This window comes from Styela clava, chromosome 5 (genome assembly GCF_964204865.1).
Source record: "Styela clava chromosome 5, kaStyClav1.hap1.2, whole genome shotgun sequence".
NCBI classification, from domain to species: Eukaryota; Metazoa; Chordata; class Ascidiacea; order Stolidobranchia; family Styelidae; genus Styela; species Styela clava.
This window is the reverse complement of record NC_135254.1, coordinates 14,691,351-14,714,970: the sequence shown is the minus strand read 5'-3', so window position 1 is coordinate 14,714,970 and position 23,620 is coordinate 14,691,351. Positions and strand designations below refer to the sequence as shown.

The 23,620-nt window shown below is 33.2% G+C and overlaps 1 protein-coding gene across 1 annotated transcript; it reads left to right on the top strand.

Moving 5' to 3' along the window:
- Positions 1-4,468: 4,468 nt before the first annotated feature.
- Positions 4,469-20,287, top strand: LOC120344568 (uncharacterized). The gene is made up of 13 exons (XM_039413850.2): positions 4,469-4,598; positions 7,515-7,702; positions 8,082-8,183; positions 12,336-12,461; positions 13,059-13,255; positions 13,479-13,616; positions 15,405-15,606; positions 16,322-16,620; positions 16,971-17,067; positions 17,153-17,267; positions 17,677-17,816; positions 17,899-18,004; positions 18,931-20,287. Exons 1-13 carry the CDS (start codon positions 4,490-4,492, stop codon positions 19,332-19,334), a joined length of 2,223 nt encoding a protein of 740 aa, XP_039269784.2. The 5' UTR covers positions 4,469-4,489; the 3' UTR covers positions 19,335-20,287.
- The last annotated feature ends 3,333 nt before the right edge of the window (positions 20,288-23,620 follow it).

Sequence of the window (23,620 nt, the reverse complement as noted above, 5' to 3'; positions counted from 1 at the left end):
ACAACGCTTTTTTATTTACCAGAAATAGTTGTTAAACCTTTAATCTTGCTAACGTATTTACTTTGTTACAACTGCAAACAATCAATGAAATATTATTCTAATTCCTTCTGAAAAAATTGAATGGAAAGCAAATCTATCATTATGTTGAGACTTTTACCTCTGATATGAACAAAGTTCTATAAAAGCAGCCAAGTTATATGTAAAAAGTTTATGTCAAGGCAAGGCCATCAGCACACATAGGATGTCATTCCGAAGTGATTGGCATGCCATAAAGAGCATGGGCTAACAACTATTAGTAAAAAAAATAGAAATAGCATAATTTATAAACTCATACGACTGGGATCAAGGATTTCATCAAAGTTTAGTTATTAATTGCAGCTCTCGTGTGGAAATCTGTTGGTTAATCTTAAACGAACATAAGAAATAAAATGATTCTTTTCTATTAATAATTTTTATTAACGCAACAACAGTCTAGAATTCATTTTTTTTAATCCGACAAAAATTACGAAGGGCAACCAATTGTCTCACAGTTCATATATTCTAAAGCTTCAAATTGCAAAATTATGGGCACGACAACAAATTTCAGCAATTTCACGTCATTGTAACAAACCTGTTTCTGACCTTTCCGATGGCATAACAGATAACGAACAATTGTAAACAGCACACACAGTCGCTACATTCGCGTCATAAATTTGTTTAAAAAGCTTTAGATATGAGGGGAAAAAATTGTAGATTTTTTTTTGTTTCGAAGGGTTTTTAAAACTTGATAAGATTAATGTAACCAGAAAAATATACCCCGTATTTGAATCTAAATTTATATCTAATGTTTTTGTGGATTTTGACCATAAGAAGTTTACAACGTAACGGTATTGTCCACCAATCCTCTGAATCTAGCGCTGTTATGTCTGTCAGAACACTATCTTTTATTTTCAATAGTCTAGTATTCCCAAAAATGACCTCAATACCCCGATAACCCCAATGAAAAACTGGCAATTTTTTTTTTCTCCAGATAAACGACGTTTTTCTTCCCTGTCATGTGTAACAATGTCATTTCTAGGCGACGATTTTACCCACAATGTGTTGTATTTCTGTCAAACTCGAACTATTGACGTAGTTCGCGTAGTTGTCTGTATTAGTCCATTTTACAGTATTATTACATATTACAGTATAGGGCTGTATTACTCCATTTTAACTTTTTACAATGAATGCTAGAGAGCAGAGCTAGTTCGAGTCGGACTCGGACATGTGTTTGAAAAATGCGGGGACTATCTCAGAATGTCGTGTCCCCTATGCCTCAAACCTGTCCCACTGTCACGCTATTCTTAGTTGGAATAAATATATCTTGTGAGAAACAAGATCAGAATAGGCATATAAAGTGGAAATCATGATATGCTCTGGAGTAGGGTAGATATAATACTTCGGAAGAAAGTTAGAGTATTGATACAATTTTTGGCGGGAAGATGTGTGGACAAATAGGATATGGCATTTTTGAGACTCATTTATGGCACTAAAAATGAGCCTAATTAAAGCTGAATTTATCACATTCAGAAAAAATGGTTACAAATCAAGCAAGCTAGGTTTTTAATTCAGCATTTGATATTAAGACATTTTATGAAATCCTTCATATACGTTCAATCAATACCTTTTGGTAAGTGGGAGCCTCACATTTAATTTTTTGTATTGATCTGTACTAGAAAATAATTTTTTGGCCTATCACGTGAAACAGACAGAAAAGAATTATGAAATTGACATTTTGCCCCTCATTAGTGAGTTTTGTTGCCTGTGCATTTATCAACATTGTCGTGTGAATATCTATCATATTAATTAATAAGCAGAGATATCGGAACGCGAGACATGCTTGACATATATGCACAATGCACAATTAAATATGATATAATTCAATCTTTCATCGTTTACCGTACCGTGTTCAATTGTTTGTATTAATTTTATATTGATCTTATGCCAATTACATATGTCTTTCAATCATAAACCACCTTTCACCGAGAATCGAGTGTTATAATACATCACGTGATATATTGTACTTTGTCAGAAAAGTTCAAACAGTTAGTTGTAGTTCTGAAATATAATAGTTTGTTTGAGTATTGGTAGCAGTCAGTATATTTTGTCAGTAATATTTCATTAGTTACTCTTGGAACTGACGATTTATGCAGTCAAGTATAATTTTACAGCTGTTTCTATTATAAATCAATTACCAATCAAATTATTTCTTTTCTCAAGTGAAACCAATATTTTTCCTATACCGGCAAACATATCCAGATTGCTCACCATTAATAATAAGAGATATTATATTATACTTCAGATCGTCACGTGGCCGCAAAAATTCGTTTGCGTGACAACACCAGACATATTATATTTTTGGCAACGTAAAATTCTCACTTAAATTAATTTGCACCATAATCCTTGTAATTAGCTGCGGGCGGTAGTAAGAAACGAAAAAATATATACTTAATGTCTTTTTTTCTCTAAAATTTGATTTAATCCCAAGATTTCGTGACTGGAATAAGATCATGCAGAAGATTTCTAAATACGCCCTGTTTGAGCGAGATCGTTAATAATTTGAGCTTGTAGTTTATGAATATTTCCTGTTGAGTATATGACAAACGACTTTTTGCACTGGTATTAACATTAAGAGTCAATGAAAAGGGCGTTTCTCTCTAATGCCTTGTATAAAGTTGAGTCTTAATAAGAAAATTTAACTTTTAATTATTCTCACAAAGAATATGTTATTTGGATCAGTAGGTGATTCGTTCTCAAGTGTTTTGTTTGGAATAAAAGTGTAGAACAACAAAAAATGGATTTTCTACATTCCGGGGTTTTAACTGTATTTTTCTAAAAAGTCTCTCGTCCGCAAGTTTCAACATTATGAATACAAGTTGAGTTCAAGTGTGACATCGATAAATAACATCGCCAGTTTGTTCGAAACAATAGAAATACTTATTATTGCGCACAGAAAAACGTGACCAGATGCCTGATTTTTAACACGTCTTAGGCCATAAATTATATTGGAAAGTACTTCCTCTTGGCAAGATGTCGAAAGAAATAATTGTGTAATTTTTTTTAGTTATGTGGCAGGTTTTAAGTGAGTGACTATTTAATGTCAACTGTTTCAGATCAATTTGGTTGGACGTAAGTTGTGTAATGTATTTCTGTATCCATTTTGGTTATTTGTTAACGGAAACAAGGTGTAAAACTATGACAGATTGTGTTATATTTTAAACAAGCAGGCAGAGTCATCGCACACAGAGAGATAATTACTCAAAGCAAAAGTTGTAGAAATAAAAATGACTTTTTGGTCAAGATTTTGCCAGAAAATATGGACCTTTTCAATGTCACCAAATGTGCATAATAAGAGAAATATGAATTCGAGGATTTGAAAAACGATCAAATTTGAAAATTAGATACTGATCAGGTTCAACAATGTCACAGTATAGTGAAAATTACTGACCCTGATCTAAATTATCATATGATCACATGGCCACAATCGAATTTAGTAAGTTACATAATACAAAATGCGTATATATTCATGAGAAAAAATAGGGGGCATATAATGGAACCCTGGTATACACCACATTCAACAATATATGTTTCAATGCGGGAGGGAAACTTTTTCATTTATTTCAAGCTTATGTTTAGACTGCAATCTCATCATATGCAGCTTTAAGCGGAACTTTCTGTGCCGATTATATAAATAGTATATTACGTAGAATATATCCGGAACAAGTGTAAATTTTTGGATGTTAGTTATGTATAAATATGACATCAGTTACCCTTAATATAAAACGCAGCCTCAGGGATAAATCATATTGTACTTCAGAGTTCATCCTAATCGGCGACGATGGAGATAAAATCTTCCGGTCATAACAGGTTACAAAATTTTCGATAAAATCAGAAAAAAATAAAGCTGTTTCAGTTTGATATCACGAAATTCAGAAACCGTAGTTCGGCGACCATAGCCATTTTAGTCGTTTTTTGAAGTCATAGAAAATTCCAGGCGGTACTTCTCGTTCGGAGAACATTGTGTGCAAATCTTTTAAAGGATGCTAGTCATAGCAAAAATGTTTCAAGTGGAGTATGCAAATGTTCTATAAGTGATTAAGAAGAAATATACGTGATTCAATTTTCGTAAACTTTCGATTCGAATTCAACATTTTGATGTTTATTTTAAATTGTCCGATCAGCGCAACCTGATTCAGCAGAGATTTTGTTGTGTCGGCCTTTTTCGTTGTTTTATATTATACTATTTTTAACAGGTTTAAAAGTTTTTTTTCATGATTTAGAAAACGACTATTTGTTGGAACGTATTTTCCATGTTTATTGTTTTATGTAGCACTCTTTTTTGAGTAGGTATATTAAAATTTGTTAGTTTACTATCAGTTAGCGATTTTATTGATAACGTGATATTTTTTAAATACTGCTATTATTATTTACTCTCAGAAAGTTATTTATTGTCAATAATAATATATCACCAATGGAATATACGAAGAAAATATTATTTGTTTGTGTCTGTTTTATTTCAACTTCAGCTTTATCCATAGAACAACGAAAATGTGAAAACTCAAGTCCATGTGAATTCAAAAGTGAGTACAGTTATGTTTGAACTGTTTTGCCTACAAAAAGCAGGTCAATGTGTGATCTGTGATGCTTAATTAAAAGTTGTACAGTATGTGTAATAGGATGGCTGTATCCTGCTATTATAACTTGCTTCTTCACAAATTGTTCCTCATTTATTACTACCTCTATCATTCGCATACGTCAAACGGAGACATTGAACGTTACCCAGTTACGTGTTTAGTCGTATAATTTAGCTCTACAATGGTTTCATTCCATCGTTGGTCAAATGTAAATGTGAGCATCTGAAATCTCCGATGTTTTGGACTTATAATTAACGGTCTCATGCTTTCTTGTACTTGAAATTGGCAATAATCTTGCGATCATTAAACTTTGTGCAATTCTATTCAGGGAAAATACCGGTGTCATGCATTGATCATTGTTGAGGTCTCATTTATATTGTCAAGTCCAAAATATAGATCTGAAAATGCCTTGTCATCATACAAAGTGGACGATGCCGTAACTAATATATCACATGAATCTAATGACCGGTCACTTTATCAAGTACGCACGTCGCACTTGATCTTGACCCATTCATTCTAATTAGAATTTTGATAGCATTTACTTCATTTCAGAGAAATGAAAAGTGTTGCGCCATTTTACGCAATAGGTTCGAAATCGTTCACTTGAAGAAATCCTGCAGTGACCGACTACAATATCATACTTTTTAATTCGATTCTGGTTATCGATACTTCGAAATACTAAATACTTTCGGAAGTGATTAATCAAGAAGTCTTGACATAAACTTTGTTCCATATCATGTATGGTTCAGTTTGCTAGAAATATATATTCGCAATAATCTATAAATATAACAATATATACATAACTTCGATTTTTGAATAAAATTCTACATCGATACCACAGATGATTATATACTTTCGTAAGAAATGAATGATATATTTTATTTTTATCCAATTGCCATATATGTGGTAAATTTCACCGAAATATTTTTCGGTTTTTGGTTTCTTGTTATTTGTATTCAAAACAGATTATACGGTTAAATTTTTTCTTTGGCTTTCCGTATACGCATAGTTTGATGTATTATATATTTTTCTGTGGTGTTGATTTGAATTTTCGGAAGTAAACTATTGAAAACCCTCAAAATTAATTACAAATGGTTGACTACGAAAAAAACTTTAGTCACACAAAGGATTCATTTTGAATTTCTGAACTTTTGATATCTGAATATCATTTCTGTCAACTACATTTCAAAGTAATATATATATATTTATAAATTTCAACCACAGCATATAAATTATGAATTTTTAATTTTTTTTACACTAAGAACAAATATCACTATATTTTTGTTCGGTTTTTCTTTTCAATTATAGGCGAAATATACAAATTTGAAAATTAAATTACGTTATTTACTACATTTTTTCACGCTGGCAACGCCCTGTACAATCCTAAAGTAAGATAATACTCTGTTTATACTGAAATAGCATTCTGGACGACAAAACATGCACGATAAGAAGTTTGAGGCTAAGGCAACTATTTGTAGACAAGACCACAAACTTTCACAACATAAATTCAAACGTCCGATGTGTATTATTTCATAGCTGATCCGAGCCCGAAACTAGTATATCATGGTATTGTAAAACGTGAAGACATGATCGTTTTTTGTTTACGTTTCGATCGTGAGGGCGTGATCGATTTTGTTAAAATTAGTAATTCTGTGTGCACTCTTGGTATGCGGACAGGCTTGTGTTTTATTTTCAGAATACACAGTTAAAAAAAATATCCAACTACAAAAACGGATAAAATCCATCATTCGCCAATCTTTAATAATCTGAATGACATTAAAATTGAAAAATAAAGTTTATCAATCAGCATAGATGATATATTTTGCAAGAAAATGTTTCATTTTTTTTGTACTATTATTTGCTATTATATTTTCCATCAAATTAACTTCGCTTCAGAAGATCATGTACCTTATTGCGCAGTTTAATCTGAACGATGGTTTAATAAATCCAAAAATTTGTTCCTTAACTATAACTGCCCTATGGATCGATCGTATTTTTAATTCACCTCCGATATATTTTAGAACAGTCTCGACGATTATGCAGAAAAATCAGATTTGGATTAGATTTCTTACATATGTTTTAGGAGAAAATACGTAAATACCAATGAAAAATATATAAGTGGGTAAAGAGACTTTCATCAATTTTTTTTCCAATGTATCACTAATATATTTAATTTTGAAAAACAGAAGTATATTTATTTTTGACTCTGATGATCTAATACTTAATCCGCTTTGTAAGTGTCTCGCATCCTACGCAAGACTAATTGTCTGCACGCTACGTTATTAAATTCTCAAACATAACGTAGAAAATACTTTGTATGCGGTTTTAAGTACAATGTCGAAAACACGACATAATTATAAGTTCTAAATATGGATTTTTAATTGTACGGCTAATCATGCAATTTCCGTAGGCATGTATATTGTATAATAGGTGTTTGGATCATTGGGGGGTTTTAAAAGTCTCCAATCATGGAAGGCAACTACTAGAGAGAGTGATATGGACTTCTTGTCTAAAAGCACCCCCAAGAGTTAAGAATGTTTTGATATGGGCTTCACTAATCCCGTAGATACTAGACTTGAACTCTAAATTTCTAATCTGTTACCTCAACTTCGGCTTGGCATAACAATAATGAAATTTGTTTACAAGACAGGTTTACCACGAATGCCATCATAATACTCAAGTTGTTTACTGTTTCAGTGAGACTCATCATTAGCCTTAATTTTGTTCATTTCTAGATAACACACATCGTTCTAATCACAACTCAACTAGAATTTTGCACACTATTACTTTTCCAAGTTATTAAACCGATTTTTACCATAAGTTTGAGTAATTAAAGCAAAAAATCATTTTTTTATTTTATAGCAAATGAGGAGCTTCAATATCCGACACAATTGGTGTCAAAAAATCATAATCTTGAAGTAAATTTGAAAGTACAAATGTCAAGAATAACATTGGGTGGTTGGCTAAATCTCTGGAGAAGAACTTACAATGGTCAGATAGGTGGACCGACGTGGAGAGTTAAAGCAGGAGATACTGTAACTGTTAACTTGGTAGGATTGTAAATTTTTCTTCATCTATTTCATATTCAATTGTACTTCTAATACCAAAATGGGCACTCCCGTTCCGAACAAGGCTCTGGGCGAGTAAACTATTATGCTCATACAAAGCATCAAATATTTTTTTTGGCAAATTCACGATTATAATGGTTTGATATTGCCTTGAATTTTCATAACTCGGGCGAGGGAAGTGGTATGGTATTTCGTCCTGTAAAAAACATCTATGATGACAATACTGAGTTAAAAAATATTATTCGCTATTTAAATTGTAAAATCATTAAACGAATGCTCATTTAAATAACATGTAAAATTGTATATTATTCACAATTATAATATATAAAATATGATAAAATGAACTGATCTCGTTTCACAGATCAACAAATTGGGGAAAAACGCACCTGAAAACTCGAATAAGCTGCTGAAATTTGCCAACTCAACAAATATATTTTTACATGGACTTCATGTATCGCCTGAGGTAAGAACATGATAATACTAGAAAATGTATTGTAATAAAAGTTTTGTAATTTTTTTTTTCATGTTGTAGCTTTTCTCAAAACGGATTATGAATTATCTATAGCTAAGCAAAAGTCTGGTTTTTGATTAATAATAATCTCGCATTTGAAATCTGGGCTTTAGGTAAGCCAACCCATGGTCTGCCTATCTGAGTCATAGTTAATTTGATTCAAATTCGAAAGCTTCACGAGTTTTGTTAATTGCGTGAATTCAACCAATAATGGAATTCAAGATCGGCATTTGTGATTTCCTTTTTTCAAAATATGTCGTGATTCAGAAACTGCTATTCATACCTCACATAGATGTTTGAACATATATTTCGGGCTCAAGAATTTTTAAATACAAAATTGCTTTAAAATCAAAATCATATATTTAATTGGCATGGTACTCGTGTAGTGTGTGTATACCAGGTGAAGGTTGGGTCATAATATTATTTCGATTTTCTATATTTTGGTTCTATTACGAGTTCGGGGACTGTATGTGTTAGCCCAGTGAATATACCCTACGCCCACAGGCTTTCGTCCCTTTACACAACTTCATGTAAAGTAGGCGAACAAAATTAGTTACCTCCATATTGATACACACACTTCTAGAGCGCCATTGGCATTACCATTTCCATTATAGCATCAGCCCTTTTAATTTACCATACATTCGCAATTACCAAAATTATAAATGCAGTATATATATTTGAAAATTCAACCTTGCAGTGGGCATCTTTGATTCGTTCAGATATGCAACATACGCATCAAATCACGCCGTTGAAACGTTTAGATAATTTAACAATGTTCAATTTTTAAAGCATAGTAAGTAATTACCTATTCATCTGATGCCCAACATATAATCAATGATCTTTCAATAATAATATACCTCCGTACATTTGTCTTATGCCGTGCGTGATCTATAAACGTAATAAGACGTCACGATTATGAAAGTGAAGACGTTTATCAAGCAATGGCGAGAAATGTATATGCAAAAATTTTATTGGGTTTTTTGAAAATAATTTAAAAATATATAATAGCTCCTATACGCCTTGCCATTGCCAATTTACGTAATTAAAGGATCATTATCTCAAGTAAAAATCATACCGTTTCCTAGGCTCGGCTGATAATAATAATATCATGGAAATATTGTGTATACATTTGGCGCCAAGTGTCACTAAAATATCGATTTTCAGTGTTAGTTTTGGCTGGACTTTTTAATTTTAACAGAGGTCGGTCGGTGTATTTAGTACTTTTTTAAGGTTAATAATATGAAGTAATCGTTTCATGGAATATTTGATTCTAACTTGCCATAAAATCTACTAATCTATAATTGTTGATTTGATTAGTTTGGTATCGAACAGTTATCAAATTTAGGGTTGTCGTGTTGGAGAATGCTATTTTTTTAAATCTCGCCCGGATTTCGTAATAAAGATTAATACCCAAATCTCTCTATTTTGCAAATGTCAAAAAGCGGAAAACATTATTGTTTCGGTAATAACAAAAGCTCAATTTAGAAAAGTCGTGACAAATTTCACACCTGTCAATAACGATCACAATCTTTCGGCCCTTCCGGTTTAATTTTGGTATTTTTCCGCATTCACGTAAAAAGGTAACGTAATTGCTGGACATTTGTCGGTTCATGTAACAAGCAATAAAAAAATAGTTAAAATTGCATGGTTAATAATAATGTATTTGTTAACTTGTAAAATATATTTTTTTGTAATTAGTGAACATAAGATATTATTATGCTGCTTTCGTTTCAAAGCATGCAAGCCTAGTAAATCTTCACAAAGCTATATTTCCGCATTAATGAGATACACTTGTTTATTAAACATCGGTCAGTATTATGTCAATATATCATTTCAATAGGATAGGCTAGTGGCAAAATAAAAATAATGATAAAAGTATATTATTTATCACTTGAAGTATCGTCAAAATGATACATATTTTATTGATAAATCATCAGTAATATATTATTCATTTCAAATTGTCAAATTTATTTCAAAAAATTGTCTAATTTAAATTTTTTGGCATTCCTGACCAAAAAAGGTCCAAAGTCACAATTATAAAACGACCTTCATATCTCTATCTTCCGACATTGCTTCATAATTTTAAATTTGTATTGTTTTAGGAAATGAAAATCTTAAATTGACCATGAAAATTTGTCACGATATCATTTGGGTATTTAATTATCATACACAATTCCACATTTTTTCGAGGAATCTTCAACCAATCAAATATACAGAAGTCAAATGTGATTTTTGACAAAAACACGCCTGACAAGAACATGCTTTATGTTGAAAGCATTCGAAACTGTTATTAAATCAATTTTGGCCAAAGCACATCCGGTTTGGAGTTATTCATTACGTAGATAATTTATATATTGAATAGATTTACTGCAAACTTAACCTGCGGAGTAAATTGTTTTGTGGTGTATAATCAGCTAGAGGCGAGACGAAAATATTTAATTGGAATCTAGTCTACAATAAATGAATAAGATGTATCGAAAGAACAATTTTAGTGTCGGTAACCAATTCTGGTTTACGATGATAATTTTTATTTCAAATCACAGAAACAACGAATCAATTGTGCGATGCATTGTTTACTATATGGGCTTTCTTGTTATGGATACGCGCATTCCGATGACAATACATATGTCTCGTATTTCAGATATTAGTGTTATACTGTTCGACATATATAGTAATCATTTTGAAGACTCAACAAATGCACGGAATGTATTGCTGTACTATTTATTCTTGTCAGTTGTATTTAAAATACTACACATTTCGATTATACTACATATAGTATGCATTTTCCACAAAATAGACCGGTCTTTAATGAAATAAAATGATCGAAAATTATATTTTAAGTTTTTACTAATTTAGTATAGATATGTAGCATTTAAATACGACAGTTATTTTACGCAAAGTTCTTGTATGTGGTAGTGTTTTTATGTGATGTTTTACGTTTTCATTTCAAGTAAGAGTTTTGGAAAAGTTTCATTTATGGGTCTTCTATGTTTTCGAAGAGACCCCAAATCTTAGGCATATAACCTACCTTTGGTTGGTTTGGTGGGGAAATAGTTTAAACCAGATATAAATTACACGTTAAAATATATCATACATCTGCTCTATTTAATTATTAAATCTATTCATTTTCGTTATGCTATGTTGGAAATTTTGGAATCGAGCCCGTATTTGCACACGAAACATTTAATGCAGGTCATGCAGGTCTGTGATTCCTGGGAAATTATTATTTCAAAATGTTAAGATGTCAAAGATCACAAGTATGAATCACCTAACCATCACGCGAAAAATTCGAAAATTTTATCTTTTTTATATAATTTATATATGAATGCAAAATAAACCCTCAAGGGTATTATTTTAGAATCTTCCTTCGACGTTCTAAACTACGACTTTCTGAACTTTGCGTTAATAGGAAATTGGCAATAGATTATCTTGTTCCATATTGCAATGTTTGTAATATAATCAAAGACTGTACTCTACCAAGGAGGTGAATTGGGGCCTCTTCGATATTTTATCTTTGTACTTACCTCTAGTTGCCATTCATTTGGCGCAGAGGAATCTATCAAGTTTAACTTTACTGATATCATTCGTGTTCGACCCTTGTTTATCCAATGTAACCGTAATGATGTCTGTAACCGACCACGTCTAAACCTCACACGTTCATTTCTTTTTGTCACGTCGAGTAATGAAAAGCCCATGAACACGCAACAAAAGCGTATTTGATGGTCTGACATTAATTACTTAAATTGTTCCGAATTCGACTTTTCCCGATGACATCGAGTCAACTACCATTCATCACTTAATTAATTTTTGATTTATTTTGTACTACTCTCATTGGAATATACACACCCACGTGTTTGGCCAATTCTCGCAGTATGAGAATAGATAATTAAGTATCTCTATCAAAATAGTTAGGCCGACGTACTGTCATTAAAAAATCACATCCCACTCAATCTTTATAAACAATTTTAATAAAAAACAATATGGTTATTATTTTATTCAACTTTTATTGTTGTTCGATATCGCCTTCAATAAAATATGTATGATTGACGTCATAGTTAACAATAGCAAATGCAGTTAAAACAATTTTAAAATATTATTTTTCAGGATAACGATGCCATGATTCGAGTGAACCCAGGTCAAATAAAGTCCTACAAGTTCAAGATTGGTTGCAAACACCCAGCTGGGACTTTTTGGTATCATCCGAATGTACATGGATCTACAATGTTCCAGGTATATAAAACATAGTTTTGCTCTATCGCATAAAAACATGACTTGTAAGCATGTGAATGAGGAATAGGGTGCCTAACTCAAAAACACGGGCTCCATCATTTTAAAAATATATGTATGTCACACATAAGGTGCATTAAGCATGGCACGCTTTACATAAATCTGATACATAAATTTTTTTTAACGCCCAATAAGACACTAGTTGTAAGCTGTGGTAATCGAACGTCTAACAAGAGAACAGGATCGCTCACAATAGAGACATTCAAAGAACGGGTTCGCTAGAATCCATACGATCCTCTCAAATCCCACCATTGATTGCATTTCGAATTAAATTGGCCTCATCCATAAGAAGCAATTGCAACGTCATATAAATGCAGATGAATACATCTCTGACTACCGTTGCACATTTAAATTTGGTTGGGATGGGTATGTTCAAAGATGATTTTGCGACACTGAAATAATGAATAGAATGAGTGTTTTGTTGGTTTCATTTTGATTGTGATAAGTATGAAATACTATCCTCATTTCCATTTCATATATGTTTTTGAGTTCCCAACTTTTCCCATCTCTTTGTATATAAAATAATAATACGTTCTATAGACATTGAGCGGAATGTCTGGAATGATTGTTGTAGAAGACCCGGTCACAACAAACCCGATATCTTCCTACTCTTGTCCAAATAATTGTGATCATGAAATTCAACTTCTATTTCAACCAACCATGTTGTATAAAACCGCAGACGACGGATTTTCATTTGTGAGAATACAGAAAAGGATACGCGATGCTGGAAAATTCAGGTAAGAAACTTTTTTCGTGTTTTTAAAACATTCTATAGGCGCAACCAAGGATTACTAGTAGCTGATACTAGAGCATGATGGTTCCCGGTAATTATAATGTGAAATTTGATTAAATTTAAATCAATAGAGCCATGAAATAAGTAAATACTCATATTTACTTTTGATGATCCAACCTTATCGAATAAACATATTATTTTAAACTAATGATTGTGATATTTTCCAGAAATCTTGAAGAACTTCGCGGTGGCGAAACACTTGAAAACTGGTTAACAAAGAAAGATAATCACGTGCAATTTTTTACAACAAATGGTCAACTCCAACCCCGCATTCGGATAGAGTCAGGAAAAACAATGAGATTCAGGTTCGTTGTAAATCCAATCACTAAAATTTATTAGTATATTTATCAATTGACTTATATTAAACAACCATCAACTAAAAATTTCTATGTTATATTTCTTGCCATTTCTATGTTTCAAATAATTGTATGTTTTCAAATAATTGTTTGTCGTTTACGAATTCTTGAAATAGCAAATCATTTTCGCATGGCCGATATCATCAACATCATTTTGTTCAATCAAAGTTGGAAATTGATCGTTCATGGTCCCAACTGGTATTCAAAGCAGCATATTCATATGTGAATTTAAACAAAGTTTGATGTTATCAAACTATAAAAGATAATGATGACTTTGTGTCACTCTCAAAACTTGCAAATCGACAGAGATGTCTCATATCATGTATAAACGTGAAGAAAAAAATGTTGATTAGGCGATAAACAAGCGAATAATTTGTTGAGTCGCCAAAAAAGTGTTTATCCGGTAACATAACACTAACATAATAATTCAAATATTCAAAAACAAAAGAATAAAACCCAAAATGGTTTTGAGAGCAGACTTTAGCAACCACCAATATTTTTAGAGCAACAGGATTACAAAAAATAAATTTCAGTAATCTGAAACCAATATATACTCTTATTATTACTATAAAATTCTAATAATAAAAAATTTCTTTTTCCATAAATCGGATTTTTGTTTTATCCACGACATAGCATGTGATTCCATAATCTATTTCGAAGAACATGTATTTATTGTAATTCTGCAAAAAAAAATCGTTTGCAATTAATAATGTATGTAAACAAAAATACTCAGCGATTTGACGAATTAACTTACCATATTTACAACGACTTGAATTATTCCGTTCCATAAGTAAATTGCATAAAAATAAATCGAATATTTGTGATCAAAAAATTTCAATCAAAGTTAACACGAAAAATTATAATAGATCGAGAAATTGATTGTTCGTTTGTTAATAGATTCGCTTTGCACGCGAAGTTAGTGAGTTATTGCCTGAGGTAGAGAACTTATAAACACGATTTACCAAAAATGTGAAAAATAATGCATAGTTTTACTGCATAAAGTTTATTTTTGCAGATCTTTGTTTTTCAAAAAGATTATAGACCCAATGACATATAATTTTAAATATTTATCACGGAAAATAAATTGCCAATAACAAATGAATCATGAATCTCGTAGAGATAATTGTTAGCATTATTGGACACGAAATGTATTTTTTTTTTTAAATTGCCTTTTACCGCAACCTACATTTCAAATCTTTGCCGAGACCTTTAGGGATCGATAATTCAGCATAGATTTCGCTGGTGTTACGTATATTGCGACATCACGTGGTATTCCGACCGGCTAGTGTAGTCCACCGCTCTTTTCGCTAACCCTGGTGCTCAGTTATGGCCTTACTGGTACCGATGTTTATTTAGTGAGAATCAGGAACAATAGTGAGTCAAAGTTATTATTCTTAACAGACTCATGGCTGATTTTAAGTCGTTTCAGTCTTAATTCATATTGCTTCGTATATTTGTCGTATATAAAACGAAACACAACTGGGAAATAAACGCAAAAATTTTATGGCAACAATATCGTTATGCGATATATTTTCCGCCCTTTTCTATCTGTAAAATCTTATCTTTTTTAAACATTTTGGTTGTGATGAATGCCGAGAACGGATATTCCACAAGATACGTTGAATGATAAATACTTTGATTCGACGTAGCTCTATCATGCAATGATTTAATGCTGTAGTAAGACTTTACCAACACTAGTGGCAATATTGTATTCATCAGCCAATTTTTTTTCATCAGAATGGCAAACGCTGGTGGGATACATGTATTGGAGATTAGTCTTCCTAGAACAGAAACTGGAGTTCCATGTGTAGTACATGAGATTGCTAGAGATGGAATTTATTTAGAGCATCCACGAGAACTTCAGCATGGACAGACAGTCATTGCTCAAGGAGGGACCGCTGATTGGTTGATCCGATGTGACGTGCCCGGAAATTACAAGGTAATTTTGATTTACATCAGTGTTATAAAACTAATCGGCTGGACGTTTTTTTTTCAACAATTTTAAAAGTTTACAAATATCCAAGCAAAATATAACAAAGAAATTCATAAAATACACTAGTTGATTCAGCTATATATAAAATATTAATAAGCCATTTGGCAAAATTGAGCCAAGTAATATTTGAAGGCGATATTTCATTCGATAACACGATATATATATATGACATTGCTAACGCAATTTATTGAGATTGTATAGAGCAGCGTTTCTCAAATATGTTTGCCCCGGAACATCTACGCTTTTTTTCTCGCTTCGCGGAACTCTCAAGAAATTAGAAGGTAAAATTGATGGGTGCAAACTTGACAATTGAAAAGTTAGGACGACAGTGGACAATATCAAACGGTTAAAGAAAACGACATGCTTTCCAGGCTGACACAAGGCCTGTTCGCCTATTTGTCGCCAGTTTACAAATTTACAACCCAGAGTCGCCAAAGTACGACCGCCATGACAACCAATTTAGTCACAATTTCGATCACTCTTCCGCGGAACACAGTTTGAGAAACGCTTGTGTAGAGAATATACGATCTCTCTACATTCTCGTAGTGCGAGTTGACAATATACTAAAGGATGTAAGTCGTTAAATTTTGCTGACATTGCCCACCCTATGTTGTTTTCCCTTTCTGCACTTTGATTACGAATTGTGATATTTATTCTACAGATTGAGTCAAACCCTCTTTCCATGCATAATTCGGCATTGACTGGCCACATCCGATTTCGCGGACTTCTCGCAAATTTGGAAGTTATCAGATCAAGTAAATCAAATTATAGAAAGTCAATGTTTGTTGGTGCAACCTTGGAAGAAAACACTCCTATAGTGTTACCAACTAGGTCAAGGAAGATGACAGATTTAAGAAATGTTATGGAAACATCTATTGTTGGAAAATTTGTGGTTGAGGCAGCTAGCAACAATTTGCTAAATAGAGAAAAGTTTATTTCAATATCAAAACGTGCAATAGGGTAAGTAGTGCATGTATAAGTAAGAAGGTTTGAAAATATTATTTATATTAGTTTTGAAAATATTTATTTAAAAAAAAAATTTTGATTAAAATAACTTTTCCAGTTCCAATGACCCAGTTTTATACATAAAAATAAGTGAGATAAAACGACAATATACATATATAAATATATAGCTTGGCAGGCATTGAGCTATATCGCGTTCATTTTAGCCGGTATTGATAATATCATCATTTGATGATATATATTCAATTTCACAAATTACAAGTTTCAACAAATGCTTCATTGGTCGTGTTGACCAGTGTATTTATATGTAGTTTTAGTAGATGATAACATTTGTATTGATATTTCAGACACAAAATTCCTTTGGATGGAGTGCAGGAGTGGACTCTCCTCAACTCAGATTCTTCGAGCGCGCACACTCTTTCAATACAAGGCAATCCGTTTCAGGTTAGTTATATTGACACAAGAGCTTACTAGCGGTTTTTCATCACATGGTGTATATTGTTTAAGAACTGTTTGTTCATTTCAACAGATTATTAGCTACAACGAATACAGAGGACCAATTTCAATACTGACGGTCGGTGGTGGTCATCGTATGGTTGATCAAAAAGGAAGTTTCTGTAGGAACTTAAGACCCTTCGCTCCAAGTAAGTTTTTTGTTTATACTAGTTCCGTTCCCTTTTTCTCACATCTTCCTCATCTTTTATTCCACCTATTCCTTCTTAACTTTCAGTGATTATGGAGAAGGTATAGTCGTATAGATTTCAATCACTCGATCGTTAGAAATTCGCGTTTCTATCGCTTCGCTTAAAAAAAGTATTGCTTATAAGAAGCTTTATGTATTTACGCTTGTGCGTTTTGTAAAAAGGATTCCCAAAATCAAGAAGAAGAGAATGGGCCATACAGGATATTTTCTACTTCGTTTTATTTCTTTCTTTGTTGTTTTTCTGATATTATTTGATTCGACAGCAAATCGCTTTTATTAAATTCCTTAAATATTGAGTTTCCAAAATACTCTATTTTTGCATATGATTTCACATCTGATTTATGTTACAGGAGCATCTCTACCGAAGGTTTTCGCAATGAAAAAGGTCGGCGTAAGGCGTAGAAAATATATGCCTTACAATGGAAAAGGTTTTGCTTTAGTGGGAGATTGGAGAAACACGATCATTTTACCACCTTTATCAAATGTCACGGTAAGTCATGGTTTTATAATGAGAATATACTCGATTTCCCACAGCGCTTTGATTCGTTTCTAATTTAAAATATTACTTTTAGATTCGATTTATTCCTCGTGATTTTATTGGAAAAGTGTTGATTACAAGTCACAACTTACTGAGACAAGATTTAGGAATGAAAATGCTAATAGAAATTGCTAAAAAAGGTAATGTATTAATTTTTAATTTCATAAGAATTCCCACTAAGTGAGACTGATTTGTAATTATTTGCAATACAAAATGCAATTATAGAAAGTAGAAGAACGTCAACAAGACTTATTTACATGCAGGGCAAATTACCTATAATTTTACCTTTCCAAACAGCTTATTTTACACATGGATATATAAAAAGTAAATTCCATTTTTTCTGCTCCTGCGGTTTCTAGAAGAGCATTTTCGTTACAAAATATTTCGACATATCATATAGAACAGGGTGGTTCAAACTGCGGCCCGCCGACCCATTCCGTGCGGCCCGCAGAACAATTTTAGCTTACCATACTAAGCCATTGACAGATATTTGTATGAGATGAGCTCGCGTCAAGTAACTCCTCATTTGAAGTGTTTGTGCCTTTATTTTAGTCAAAACACTCCTCTATTTTCAAGCGTTGACCATGTGACAGCAGTGACGAACCGTAGAGCTGACTTAGCGCCGCGCGATACAGTTTTTGTTTATCTGGGTCCGAGGTCCCAACTTAGACGGACTTGGCTGTTTTTCGACGGTAGCACTAGGCCTGCTCACGCTACAAGTAAAAAAATCATCATATATACAAAGAGCGTAGAAAGAAGGTGACCGAAGTGAACTGGGCGGAAAAGTATTTCCTTACCCATAACAACGTTAAACCACATTTTTTTGGTGTGTTTTCAAGTAATATCTGCGATGAACTCTCATTCTTGAATATATTTCAATTGAGTAAACTCGCGATGTTTTGATCACTTTTGGGTTTTCTCCGACTGCAGCCCGCGAGACCTCCTCAAAAGTTTTTGCGGCCCTCCAACCTCGCAACCTTGGACCACCCTGATATAGAGTATTACTAATTTTCTATAAAAAAAAACTCATGGTTTGCTTCAAATCTCACTTTTGTCTTATATACAGGTGAATCCATGGCCGTTCGCAGTTTTGGTGTCAAAGGAGGTCGGCCAGGTACTTGCAGACCAAAAGACTTTTATCCGACCGTTACGGCTCCGTCTGTTAAAATTGGCACGAAAACACTCAAGAATTTTTTCTCCTGGTTATACAAAACAAAGCCTTCATACAGAAAAACGTATGGTGATCAACGATATCTTTCCAGACTATATGGAGGATTCTTAGCGCAATCACAAACCCATTTCACAACAGGCAATCATTTGAAAGACTTTTTTCAATGGGCATACGAGAAATTTCCAAGTTACAAGCAACACTATGGAGATCAGGGATATTTGGTTGAATTATATGATTACTACATATCACGCAAAGTCATTCCAAAAGCATCTTCTAAAAATAAGAAAAATACAGCTTGAAAAAATGACCGAAAGCGACTCGTGCAGCTTTCATGCTCCAAACAATTCTTCAGATTTCCTCAATCAACACATTCACACAACTTCTACTATATGATCTATTGTTCGAATCTTGAATTTAACTCATATTTTGGAGAAGCTTTAAGCTTGAACAATATTTACTTTTGATTTCTATATACAGTAGCAATGCCACTCACAGGTAATAAAAGATTACATTGGACAGCACAACCTATACCCGACCATATCCCAGGTGTTTTGCCGGGTTTCCTGCGACGAATATAAAAAATTCACACAGTTCACATTTTATGGAAATTTTAACGCACTACATATTATTTGTATCTTTGAGAAGGATATTGGTGGACAGAAATTACGTTCGTTTGCCTGGCCATATTTCTGTTATTCCTTGGAGAGTCAATGCGTTTGTATTTACAAAAGTAATAACACACAAATACGGTATACGAACTCTTGTAAAAGTGAGGTGTTTTTATTTTATCGCCAGAACGAGACTCGGTTTAAGTAGACGCGACTCGGCCCTTGTTGACGGAAAAGATTAAAAGTTTGCACGGATATATCTGTTTGAGCATAGCCTACATAATTTTACACCTTGTATGAATGGTGAACTTGCCTTACCAGATTGTAAAATCATTATTTAGCTATGAAAAATGCCGGACGATGCTGGATATCGTTTATCTGCAAAAACTTACTGAAATAGTTCGCCAAGTGTGTTATCAATATTAGCAATGACTAACTATAAGTTTGTGAGTTCCTCCAATATATCATTGTATCATTATCCACTCGACACGGGAAAGATATATATTGACTATTTTCCCCAGAAGCCTTTCATGTATTATATGTTATTTATAAAGACTTGAAAATTATGCTGTAAAATTTGCCTTGCTTTTTTCTTCATGTGTAAAAACATTTCTGAATAAAAATCTGTTTGACAGAAGTAAACTAAGAAACAAATGTCATTTTCTGAGAAGGGGTAGCTTGTTGGACTTATTGTTATTGTATTATATTATAAAACAGTGGATTACTGTCAGTGGTGCCCGTCATACCCCTTAAAACTTTCCCTGAAGATCTTTAAATATTTAGGAATTTACGAATACTGATTATTTGAATTTGGTTCATAAAGTTTGGTTTGGTTTATACATTCAAATATAAAAATGTTCCTCCCTTTAACTTACACAATGTCGTGCTGGTACAGGATTTTATATCAAAACAACAGCAACCAGTCGCATATCAGTAGTTGTCAGTGTGAGGTTTTCAAAATCGGTTCTCGAAACTGACTAGTTATAAATGTAAAACGAATGTCGGAGAAACCGTCAATTGAGCCAATAAAAACATTGATTTGATGATGATAGTACAGGCTTCCGAAGGCGTGCGTAGTGGCATCCTAGCCGCCACAACAGCTGACTGCATAGGCAAACTTCGCAGGCTGGTTATGGTTACCCAATTTGCGTTAATAGGAAGCTGCACAACCAATATGATATAAATCAAATACAAGAGAACGATGATTAAGGATATGGGCACGAAAGCCATAACGAAGCAGTAGTCTACCTTACCATATACAGTACTTCACCTCACCTTGTCTCTTGTACGGTAACGACTACAGAATTTCGCGTAGCACGGGAGTAGCACGAGGGAGGTTGCAGATTCGCTACGAATAATTTTTATTAATACTGAAGGGATCATCATACGAAATTTCGAGTTAAACACGAATCACATAGAGCCCACAGAGAAGTTTCGAAATAAATATAAAAGTAAAAGCCGTCTAGCAATCTTTAACCACTGACAATTTCAAAGCAATTGGTCCAGTAGCTTTAGATGAAATTTATTTTTTCATAACAATAAGAAAAAAAATACCACCAACAACAACAACAACCTAAAAACAAAGCGTATGTATACATTTCGTGTCCAATAACAGACAATTGCTAATCAGTTTAAACACGTAATCATTATTATCTCGGTTTCGGATAGTAAATCCGATTTAAGGTGTATATTAACAGATATATATATATATCCATAATAACCATTCACATTTCGTTTTCAGTAAACGAAAAGTTGTCAGTTACAGCTGTAACCAGTGGTTACCGGCACATTTTGTTACACATGCATTTTATTAATTCCCAAACGATTGGACTACCCACAATTTTGTTGAGAGTCACGAACGCGTCAAAAAATACTGAATGTAGCTGAAGGAGAATCGGGAGTTGTGTACGGCCAAAATAAAATTGACTTCATTTCAATTGTATTTTGGGAAATACAATATATATAATATGCAACAATGAGGGTCATATAGACAAGCATCCACCCTATTACATTGTTTTGGAATTGCTAAAAATGTGATATACTGTATGTAATATGGTGGGCTTCACTAGAACTCTATCCTTATGAGCAGGGGCGGACTAAGCCCCTTTGGTGCCCTAAGCACTGGAGGCTTTGGTGCCCCCATATGTGTCTGATAAAATACATATAATTAAGTGTATTATCCATCAAAAATACTCACAACCAACAGTAAAAAAATACAACTTCTACGAACATTTTTAGGTTTTCTTACATTTTTTTGACTGTGAAATTTTGCTCATATTCCCAAAACTAATCTTATTCTTACATAATACATCTTTTACATTGAATAATAAACAACACAAAATTTTGAAAAAGATGAAATTGAAATAAAACAATACCAACAGTAAGGAAGCAAACGATGTTTTTCGGTACATTTACTTGAATTTGATTCTGATAAATTTTCTCATATTATCAAAACAAGTCTCTCTCCATACTAGATACTACGCCACTGACATTACAAAGGCACCACTAACATTTGAAAAGACAGAAGTCTTTCACTTACTTTTGAAAAATTTTTTCCTAATTTTTTTAGCTGCAAAGTCTTTGATTAGATCCTCAAAACTAAGCTTATGTAACACATCTGCCTCTATACTCAACAGAGATAAAGAATCTAGTATTCTAGTCTGTCTTGTTTCATAGTTGTTCTGTAGGGGTTTTTAATATACTTCAGCTGAGAAAATGAACGTTCTGCTGAACAATTTGTGATCATTAATGTTAAAAATATTTGAAAGCTGCTGTCTACATTTGAAAAGGCGCACTCAATGTTATATTCTACAAGAATTTTGTAAAGTTCAGCACGACTGAATCTTGATTTTTTTTCCTGTGTCATTGAATTTATGGAGCACATATAAATGAGACTGCTGAAGCTCAGCTGAGAAATTACTGTTGAAATCTTCTGGGTAAGCATCAATAAGCTTTTGACAACCCTGCGAATACCTTTCCTTCTCAGCAGATGAAGAGACATTTGGTTGCAGTGGTAGCGTGAGCGCTTCATAGCGTTCAAATTCATCTCGTGGAATGCGCAGCTGGCCTCGTAATGATGCATACAGATGCGCGCATGTTTGTAAGTCTACATTCTCACTTTGCAGAACTTGACTTACTCTGTGAAAATTCTGCAAATTTCATTCCAAAACAATAACATAAAACGAATTCCAGCTCTTGCATTTTATCTGCAATATAAGTAATCTAGCTGCCTAGGTTTGCATCAACTGGCTTAGCAGAATATGATTTCCATATATTCTGGGAATTGTCACGATTAAGACTCACGCGTCAAGTCTCAACGTGAATCGAAATACCAGATGAACCGAGTACCGGTACAAACTGCAGTTTAAAATTTTACCAGTACTTATTAGTCTAGTCTACCTTACCAGAAAACTCCCCAACTTCGCTGACCTCTAGATCGCTGAAATGCGATCGCGGAACCGCCACATAGTGCGCCATTTTTAATTTTGAAGTTGTCGCTACACCAAACTTTCGACAAGTAAGTTTCAGTGTTCATCACTAATGTACCTTCCCCGAGCATCAACCTCCTTGTTGACTTCGAGTAATTGGCCAATCAGCCACATGCAAGAAAGTGACGTAACAATGTACCCTTTTCGCATCCGCTCAGACACTTTCTCACTCAGACAGATTTTCAGGCATGGTTGTAAACATTACCTCGTTTTCGCGTTTTTTTTATCTCTATTCGTTAGTTTTTAGTTGTGTTTCGGAAATTTGAGCATAAATCAGATAATTAAATGATCACCATGTCTTTTTATAAGTTTTAATTCAATTGCAGTAAATGAAAAATTGGTGTAAAAATAGCTGTGTTAGACTAGGCTAAAATTCCTTACCGGTACTTATAAAAAGGTGATTATTGTACACCATGAAACATAATGATGGTCTCAACAAATACCCCATTTTACAGGGGCCAACTCGCGAAACCACTCTTAAAATAAGCC